General features: G+C 40.7%; 1 protein-coding gene across 2 annotated transcripts in view; it reads right to left on the bottom strand.

Annotated features, from left to right (window-relative positions):
* Positions 1 to 1,048: 1,048 nt before the first annotated feature.
* LOC134616535 (zinc finger E-box-binding homeobox 1-like) overlaps positions 1,049 to 10,504 on the bottom strand; it is a 70,516-nt gene continuing 61,060 nt past the window's right edge. For both annotated transcript variants that reach the window (XM_063461396.1, XM_063461397.1), the window contains exons 6-8: positions 7,940 to 9,735; positions 5,467 to 5,644; positions 1,049 to 3,697 (exon numbers count right to left, since the gene is read on the bottom strand). In XM_063461396.1, the coding sequence (XP_063317466.1) occupies positions 2,994 to 3,697; positions 5,467 to 5,644; positions 7,940 to 9,735 (2,678 nt within the window). In that variant the 3' untranslated portion in view covers positions 1,049 to 2,993. The remainder of the gene's footprint in view (positions 3,698 to 5,466; positions 5,645 to 7,939; positions 9,736 to 10,504) is intronic.

Genomic DNA, 10,504 nt, shown 5'->3' with positions numbered 1-10,504 from the left:
CCTTTTAATGTACATGAAAAAAAAAAGTTTTCTTCTTCATCATTATGAGGGAAGTCTGTTGTCTCTTTTACTGTTCAGATCATCTCAGTAGCTGCTTGATAAACACACGACTTATATTCATATATTTATATAAATATTCATATAAATATTTTGCACTTTGCATTTTTTTTTCTTTTTTTGATAAATTTCTAGATGGCAAGACCGGGGTGTTACTCGAAACCTTCTGAGGAAAAGACCTTACAGAAAATTTCCATCAGATGACTAAAAAAACAATCCAGTCACTCTGAATTGCTGTCTTACATTTTATTGTGATGGGGAGTCATAGAAATGGAGCAAACCTAAAATAAAAACAATACAAAAAGACAGTGGATTTACAAAGGGTGCGGAGAGGACAAACAATATGCAGCCTTCAACAGTACAATGGAACAAGTTGGCACAGAACGGAAAACAGGGTGACGGGACGTTGGAAATTTGGCTTCAAAATAAAAAAAAATTTAAAAAGGGGAGGAGTAACGTCTTCATAACAAGATCCTTCATTTAAACGGCGACGACTCATGCTTTTAAAAATCACAGAGTTTTAGAATTCAGTAGCTTTATAACGACGCAAAGAGCGGATGCACATGTAACAGTTTCTATTTGTCACTTCATTCCTGTTTTTTTTTCTTTTTCTTTTTAGCTTAAAACAGAAGTCAAGTTTACAGAATACATGTTTTATATTTTTAGGGTTTTTTCCTTTAATGTCTTTCTTTTTTTCATTTTTTGTTAAAACAAACTTCATTTCCCAGAACCACATTTTGGGATTTTTTTTTTTGTTTGTTTGTCTCGAGATTATTTTTCATACTAAAATATATTATTGTATCAATTCAAACTACAGTAATGTACACTACAATGTGTAATAAATAACCATAAAAGAAAATATAAAAATAAGACACATAAATATAAAAAAGTCTTCTAAAAACTAAACAGGTATATTTTTTTAATCTGTGAAAAGGGTTCTAATACTGCCATTGTTGACAAAAACATACAGAGGACATACTTTTAAAACAAAAAAAGTAAAACAGATTAATACTATAAACACTGTCTGGTAAAACCAAAGCAAAATTCTTCAACAGAGACCACATTCACTAACGCTTGTTACCTCAAGTGCGGGACAGCTTGCCACAATGAATTTGTTTCTTTTAATCATCATCTGAAAATAATAATAATAAGTGCACAAGTGAGACTAACTTACTGAGTCTCTCTATCATCGTTTTATACTTTAAACTTGTGTGGGTTTGGTCTGGTTTATCTCTTCCTGAGCCGACCTGGTGAGGCACATTACTTTGAGTGTTGAAGGGTTTTTAAAAATTTGGATTTATGCAGTTCGAAAGTTGGAAACTGATTATCTTACATTAGAAGGCATTTTAAGATCCACAAGAAAACTGAAACCTTTTCAACACATTTCACTGCTCTAAACCTCAGACTTTGGACCTACAAGCTGCAGCCATTGGATACTGATGAGTTAGTAATTCATAACAAAAAAGTTTTAGTCAAGAGCAAATATGCAATTTTAAGTACCAGGAACAAAAGCAGAACTTTTAGACATGCATGTAGATTTAATTTACTGATAGAAAAGTGCTAAACATTCTCTGGCTTTAACGTGTCTTTTTGAAAAACAATCATTGTAAACTAAATAATTCTAGCCTTTAGTTTGGCAGATAAAATAAAACAATACGTGACCCCCAAATGGGCTATTTGGGCAAGGGGTTTGTCTTTTTACAGACAAAACAGATAGAATAGTTCTTAGTTAAGCCCAAATACTGTTTCCCAAGTGTCCTTCTTTGTTGCTGTGACAAATCTGCTGTTCTGTGCAAGTCAACAAACATTAGTCAACATGGCTCCTGTGTAAGTAACAGGGGACATAATACTGGCTACATGTGTGAGGAAAAAAATAATAACACTGTTCAATGGCACTTTTAACAGCACACAGGTCTTGCATAAGGCTGGAGGCATTGGGGTGGAGCAGGAAAAAAAGCCCCGATCCTTCACGTACAGTTTGACTTCATATATAAGCCGATAATACTGAAACACTCGCTGAGAACTAAAGTCAACCAAAATAAGGAGAAGCTTGGTAAGAACAGGCGCGCCTGTTTTGGATCCACAGCCGAGCCACGAGGTCGGAGTCTGCTTTTATGTCTTCACCTGGAGACTCCATCCGTTCGGGCAGTGCTGAGCAGCAAAACAAAGGCGCGCCATGCTGGCTTTGAGGTTGTGACTCTGCCTTCCCTGATAGGACAAATTTGGTTATGGCGTACAGAAGCCGCATTCTCATCCCGGACTCCCCATCCCACCCCCCAACCCTCCCCAAGAATACTTTGTTTTCCTTAAGGCTAACAGTCAAACTGAAATCAACATTAATGCTAGCTAGCAAAGAGTAACACTAACACAAACAACATTTCGCTAGCTAGTGTACATATATAACACTGAAGGGCATACAATGCATGAGGCATGTATCCATAGGTAAACCAGGAATACTGTAGTGCAGAGGTTTTTGTTCGTAGAACTCAATAAAATACTGATTTTAGGAAACTTCATTGGCAATAAAAAGGTATAGAAATCTTTCTCATCTTTAAAGGTTAAAAGGTTTTCAAACAAGAACACGATTAGTTAACACTGATTGAATGAAAAGAAACAAAACAAAGCAACCTGGGATGTCTCAGTAACAAGTCTAACGAGTTGATGGGTGAGTTCTACTTTAAAATCTGTACTTCTATAAACAATTTTAAACACTGATATTTCATTTTCACAAAGAAAAAGTCACGTTTTTTCTTTTTTTCTATTTCTTTTTTTCTTTTTTCAAGTTCAGGCACACCTGGGTTTTTGTACACAGTAGTGGACCGTTAAGATCAGGCAACTGCCGTGACTTTCTTCTGATGGCAAGATGTGGTTTTTGTCTAGGATTACCCGACTTCAATGACCGACACACTCAAACTGTCCCGAAGAATTTTCTTCCTTCATTTGGCGTCTGTCACCGCTTCCTCTGTTGTTTCGGTGTTTTCTGTCCCGTCCCTGATGCTGCTGTCTGTATTCGCTTCACAGTCTGCCGCTTTCTCTGCATCCACACTTGCTGATTCCTCCTTTTCTTCGGTTCTTTCCTCCATCTCCGCGTCCTCCACGTGGTCATCTCCCAGCTCCACTTCTACTACGTCACAGGCAAACTCCTGCCCCTTCTCTTTTTCAGTCTCTTCTTCTTCTGCTGTCGCCTCTTCCTCTGCTAATTCCTCTCCCTCTTCCTCCTCATCATCGTCGTCAAAGTTACCCTCGTAGATCTCGCACTCGCCGTCGTCCACCTGCACCACCCGTATGTCGTCCATGCAGATGGCCTCGTCTTCCTCTTCCTCACTCTCCCTCTCGTCTGAGTCCATTTGGGAGGGCGGGGTCGTGGTCCGGCTGTCTGACTGCAGCCTGGCGCTTGGGCTGCCGAGCTCTGACTGATCCCTGGGTGGCCCCGAGCCGGAGCCCGAGTTTGGCCCGTCCTTCTTGCAATAGGAGTAGCGGTGATTCATGTGCTGGGAGTACGAGCCTGAGTGAGAGAAACGCTTCCCGCACTTGTCGCACTGGTAGGGTTTCTCACCGGAGTGCAGCCTCGAGTGTTCGATCAGGTGGTGTTTGTGTTTGAAAGCCTTCTTGCAGACGTTGCACTCGTGGGGTCGTTTTCCTGCAGATGAAACAAGAGCGAGTTAGAGAGGAACTGTGCTTCTTTGCCTGCATTAAGTGTAAGAGAGTATAGAAAAAACATTCAAAGCAAGTGTTCCTTATTTTGGTTTGATTTGTTTCATTATTATTTATTATTTTGTTGTTTCACTGCCTGTGGCACGCTTTTATGTTCTTCTGTGTTAAGCACATTGACTTTACTTGTAATGAAATGCGCTATATAAATAAACTTGCCTTTGCCATTATGATCTTCATGGGTTCTTGAAGGCAATGACAGCAAACATGCCCTGCCATCAATCAAGCTTGCTTGTTCATTCAGATAAACATAAGCAGGTTTGAACAATTCAAATATTACATTATAAATACAATTAAAACGGCATAAATAAGTGAATGCATTTGAAACTATAATAATTAGGTGACACAGAATAGAGATTTGTTACCGTAGCTAAACATCTGTCTCTTTGTCAGCATGAATATAACAACAAAGATTTCACACAAGTTTGTTTGTGCATTCTTGGCCACCACTTCACTGTTCCCTCAGTTGCTCACGTCATATCTGATGACTTACTGTGCCTGACTAAGGTAGCTTAAATGAGTTACCGACTCTGTCTCTGTCCTTGCACCAGCAGCAGTGCAGGCCTATCTAAACCAAGATGCATTAAAGGTACTCTGCAGTGAGGGAAGCAGACAGCTGCTGGCAGTGGCTGTCACTGCCATCAATCTCCAGATGCACTACAGATGAAGATTAACATGCATGACTAAATCTAGTTAATTTACATGATGAACCTAAGGGCTCATGTTAATTATATGCATTGTACCTTTAAATTAAAAACAGACAGAAACTGCTGCTTTATTTCCCAAACAACTGAATGTTTAACTTTAAGATTTACTAGTGCCAGTTCCAAAAATGTGAATATTTCTAGCATTTCTTCATTGGGAGCCATATTATACTAAATATCAGTTGGAGTTTGTTCTAGCAAAAACATTTTGGAAATACAAAAAAAACCCCTAAAGGCAAAACAATTTACCATGAAAAAAATAACCTGATACTTTACAATCCATTGGGAGAATTACACAAATATATATATTTTTTAATTTGCTCAAATCAGGGAATCAGAAGTTTAAAGTGTTAACAAACAAAAAAAGCTTGGGAGCCAATGTTTGTTTTAAGTATTCAGAACTCTCAGCATCTGGAAAAGTAATTGCTGACATACCCATACTCATTAAAACTTACACAAAATGATCAAAGCCACACATTATCAGAGGCTTTTATGAAACAGACTTTAAAGTGTCTTTAGAGTATAGCATTTAATAGTTTTTAACATCCCCCTGCCAAAAGAAAATCTCACTAACAAAGCTCATATGTTACAAGAGTAGGATCAATTTGTAAGTATAAGGATGTTTTCTTTCTTTTTCTCTACTTTTCTTTTTTTTAAAGTGGATGATGTCAAGGCTGAACCAACACACAGTAGTGCAGTGTAAAGATAACCGCTAACAGATTTTAATAAAACCACATGCCAATATGATGCTACCTGGAGCTACGGGGAAAATATCCTTTTTAATTCACCGCACGAGTTACGTGTCTATAAGCACTGATGACAACTGGGACATTTACAGGCCAGGTGTCCCATAAAAGTCTCAGAGTACAGCGTAGTTAATGAGGGATGATGTCACACATAAAAACACAGCCTTCAAAAGTAGAACTCTTTTGAGAAGTAACAGAAATCCTGCTTAATAGACTAAAGCTGAAAAATGGACTTACACAAGACGTACCTGTGTGTTCATATTTGTGCCTGAGCAGGGAGCTGCCCTTCTGGAAGACCTTGGAACAAAGATCACAGGGGTAGACGCCATTTTCTAACCGCCGCTTCTTCATCACCACGGCTGAATCTGAGTCGTTCTGCTCCTCCACTGTGGAAACACCCTCGGAGCTGCTCTCCAAACGCTTCTCCTTAAAGCAGAATTAAAGCATGTTGGAGTCACATTATTTACTCTCCCATCCTACCCTTCAGGAAAGCTAGTTTCACCATAAATATTGTGTGAGAGGTATGTGAAGAGCTCATTCTTTGACTGAGTTGTTCTTGAAAATGTTTTCCTGAGAGCCGGCAGTGAAGCTCTTCACTTTAGAGGTAGATGATTCTCCTAGTGTGAATACTCTAACTTACTGAGAATTAAGCAGCAACAATCATGGGTGGAAATGTGAAGCTAAGACCTGAGTGCAAACATATAAGATCCTCTAGGTGACACTATAGGCTGGCTACAAAAGCAAGTCGATACCTTAAGACTCACATGTTTAAAATGCATGTTTACAGCCTTGCACATATAACAGCCTCGTATTTGAGCTCTTTGGATAGTTTTTCCCTTCATAAGAACTCGTCCCCCCTAACTCAATCATCTGGATAATCATTAAGGTTTAAAGATATGGATGTGCTCGACTGCTAAGGGCTGCTAAGTCTCCCCTTTGCTAATTTAAGTCAATGGCTACTTGGCCCTGAGCATGGTTCTGTTGGAGATTTTTCCTCTTAAAAGGGAGTTTATCCTCTCCACTGTTGCCATGTGCTCACTCACAGGGGGTCGTTTGATTTTGGACATTTTCTCTCTATTATATTAGGGTCTTTACCTTACAAAATAAAGTGCCTTGAGGCGACTGCTGTTGTGATTTGGTGCTATATAAATAAAACTGAATTTAACTGAACTGGATAGTTCAACCCACATCTACTGATGAAATTCATGCTGCGGTGCACTGTCCAGATGGTTTCTATCAGCAGCTCCACAGACACGAGGTTTCATGTTTAAGTAAATTTGGTTTGAGGATATCGTATTACTCAAAAGCAGTTTGGGTGTTCTACAAAGTCATCACATGTAATGAGGACAGGATGTTATTGAAATGTTTAATGAGTTCACGGGGCTACTGTCATCGATTGAAACTGAGCTAATGGTATTGGTGAAGTAGATAGGAACAGTTCAAGTTAATGGAATCAGAGAATTAACTAAAAACTAATGAGTCATTACTGGTAAAATAATGACTTCAGGTCATCGTAAGTGGCTAACGATGTCTGGTACATTCTGACTCTGACTGGCTCCAGCTCAAGTAACTAATGTTTGTTGCTGTTTCTTATATAGCATATAATGGCTTCTTGCAGACTTTTATGACTGCTTTGTGGCTTGACTACCGATTCTCACTTTGACTGCTGAACTTTTGGAATTTTCTATTTCTCTTGACGCACATTTCTTCAGTTTTTTTGTGTTGAAGGACTGACACTAACAGGATGCTTTTTAATTTGGGTTAACTCTGGTACTTTCCACAGCAAAATGCACCTAAAGGTAGCATGTTAGTCTTTCCAGTAATCTATAGATGCTTAGTTTGTAAGTAGTTTGTTTCAGTGTAAAAGGAAACAACCCTCACTCCCTGCAAAGAAACTTGATTAAAAAAAGAAATAGTCATTGCAATAATCAATTCTGGACTGGTCAAAAGTGAGAATTTTCTCCTTTTTTAGAATTTCCAGTTAAAGGGGAAAATTTTAGTTACATAAAACAAATAGTGCAGTGTCAAGTTAGGCTCTGGGAAAGTCGTATAGAAATTTGAAGAACGAACTAACCAATAAAAACTGCAAACTGCAACAACAAGGTTTTTATACCTCTTCCACTTCAGTGTTTTGTTTTGTTTTTGTAATTAAGACTTATGTATAGTCGACTCTCCAGGTACTGGATTTGTCTCAGTACGAATAGACACATACTCTTTGCTTCAGTACTTCAAAGTAGGTGTGCATGACAACCATTCACTTTAGGGAAGCAAACAGAGCTGTAATTAGAAACTTCTTGCTAACTTTTTTTACATATAACATGGTTAGCACTCGCCGCAATGATCAGCTTCCCATTTATTCTGATGTTGTATGACAGACTACACAAGCAGCTATGTCTCACTCTCAAAGTACTTTCATAATGTGACTTGATTGGCGAGTACTTGAAAAGTTTCAGTTCTTTCTCAGTTATTCAGCACAAGCAAATTAAAGCAATGGATCCACAATTCAGTTCAGCTGTACATGATGCCCATCCATTCAAACTGGATGATAATGCGTAAGAAAAATTACAAATTATCTACAGCATCTTTTTTGAGTTGCTAATTCCTGGTGACTGGTGATCACACAGTGATCAAATAAAAGATATAAAACCTTTATAATAAGAAAAAATAATCACATTGTATAAATAACAAAGATATAAGAAGTAACTGTTTTGCATTACCAACCTTATGACCATTGAGAACAACAGTCTTTGCTCCAGTGGCGTTGCCAGCTGTAGTGGCGTAGGTATATGTGAGCTGGGGGATGAGGATGGTGCGCTTCGTGGTGGTGTTGAGGCAGCCCTGACCAGCGATGGCAACTAAGGTAGGAAGCTGTGCGGCAGTGACGATGTTAACAGGTCTTCCGGTCTGAGGTGTGGTCACATAGATGGTTCGACCCTCGAGCTCCTCCTTCCTTAAGCAGGTCAGGTTCAGAGGCTGTTCTTGCTGCTTGGCGGGAGGTGTAGTCATTTTGTTTTCCGATTCTGTTGCGATATGTTTAGGAAGAGAGAGGTCCAGAGGCTCCGCCTGGGAGTCAGAAGCTTCCGGGTCTTCTGGCTCACTTTTAACGATGACAAGGTCCTCGTTGTTGAGTGATTCAGAGTCTGATGGGGAGGCGCTGCGAGAGTCTGACGAGGCTTTGTTGGATACCTCCTGGATTGTATTGTCTTCTTCTTCCCTTTCATTCTGATTCACAGTGACCTCTGAGCTGGAATTTGTGGCTTCAGTGTCTTTAGAAACTGCGGTTGCATCATTGTGGCGCTTGCTCACACTTTTCCCCGAGTTCATCTTGATAAACCACTTTCTAACCACATCCACTGGGATACTGACAGACTCTGAGATCTTTGTCAGCTCCTCATCACTGGGATTGGCATTGGAGGCAAAGTAGGTCTTAAGAAGTGAGAGGAGATCGACGACAGGCGGCTCCTCCAGGGTCACCCCTGCCTCGTTTAGCAAGGCGGCGAAAGACGGGTCCAAAGCAGCAGAGTCGACGGCCTCTCCATTGGCTGCTTTGCGATGCTGGAGGAGATGCAGCGCCTCCAGATTGTCAGGACAGTCATCGCAAAGTAAACATGTACTGGTGCTGTTGGGCTTTGGCTTCTGAGCTGCTTCTGAAGTTTTATCGGTTGCCTTTTCTGTCTGCGTGGATGCCTCCTTCTCCACATCTGCGATGGGGACTGTTTCCGGTTCTTTCTTGATAATCGTAAGGTCGGCCGCCTCTTGGGTTTGGGGTTTAGTTGTTGTGGTTGGAGTGGGAGCTGCAGCGGCCACAGTTGTGATAGTAGGAGGCAGAGTAGGGTTATTTTTGACAACAAGCGGTGTAGGCTGGGCGGTGGCAGTTGTGGCAGCAGCAGGGCTAATGCTGTAGTTGATGATGATCTTCGTGGTACCGTCGTGATCCACGAAAGCAGGAAGGCTGATGATCTGTTGCTGCGGCTGCTGGACCACAATTCCCTGCTTCCCCTGCGTCACCACCCCATTAGCTGAACCCAGCACCTGCCTGAGCACATTTCCATCCATCGCCACCTTGAGCACATTCTGCAAGTCATTAAGATTGATACTGATGGGTGACATCAGACCTACTGTTGGTACAACCATAGCCACACCCTGAGGCAGGGTTGCAGCTGGGACCACAGTTGGCTGTGCTGTTCCTCCGTTCACCACGCCGTTACTGCCGGTTGAAGTTGCCGGTGCCGCCGTCACAGGCTTGCACTCAATTTCCACAGGTTCTGATTTGATCTGGGTGACAGGCAGCTGCTCCTGGAGGGGTTTGCTTTCAGTCTTGTCTTTAAGAACCACACGAGCTGGAGCGATCACAACAGGTCTCGTCTGTGCAGGGGCTGGGGGGGACTTGATCGATGTTCGAGCAACACCGTTGGGGGGTGTAGCACCCACACACTTTTTGCTACTGATGTGGGAGCTGTAGGAGCCTGAGTGGGAGAACCGCTTCTTGCAGTTTGAGCATTCGTATGGTTTCTCACCTAAAAGTATCAGAAAGCAAGAGAGAAATGACAAAGCTTTCAAAGAGAAGATTCAAAACATGAAAAACCAAAAACAATTCAAATTTTTTAGTAACTTATTTTGAAATGTGTTGGGGTTTGATACTGAGCCCAACTTACAGAATTGACAAACTGATTCATTACAGCAGAAAAACAGAGTTTGGTCACTGCAGCCATAAAACCATTTAAAAATGCTTGTTATATGTAAAGGGTATTAACTTCCTTCTTTAAGGAAAGCAGGGCATTTAAACTTCCTTTGGTATGGCAACTGGAGCGGATATCCATTACCAATCTGTAGCAAAAGATGATGCAGTAGGTCAGTGCAACCTTCATTTAACTTGATCAATTCATTAAAACACATTCCTATGTTCCGTTTGGAAGAAACAGGGATGGGGTAAAAAAAAAAAGCATCTAAACAGCAGCACAGATCCAAAAAAACTTTAAAGCCCCCGACTGATAAAACAAGCGCTTTTATGAGACTTTATTAAAAAAATGTACTGACCAATTTTGCACTAGAGGCCTCACGATGTCATATTTGGACAAACTGCATTAGTGTGTCTACAGCAGGGATGCCAAACTCATCGAGGCCCACACACAGCCCACTCTGATCTTAAGTGGGCCGGACGAGTGAAACGTCACTTTCTGTCAATGTAAAGACGTTTAACTACACATGTAACCCCTGAGATATCTTAATATAAGATAAAGAAGTGCAATTTTAACACCACTTCTCAGTTTTTCTACACGATGAAGT

Source organism: Pelmatolapia mariae, linkage group LG18 (genome assembly GCF_036321145.2).
Source record: "Pelmatolapia mariae isolate MD_Pm_ZW linkage group LG18, Pm_UMD_F_2, whole genome shotgun sequence".
Taxonomy (NCBI): Eukaryota; Metazoa; Chordata; class Actinopteri; order Cichliformes; family Cichlidae; genus Pelmatolapia; species Pelmatolapia mariae.
The sequence above is the reverse complement of the archived record's forward strand: the minus strand, read 5'-3'. Positions and strand labels throughout refer to the sequence as shown.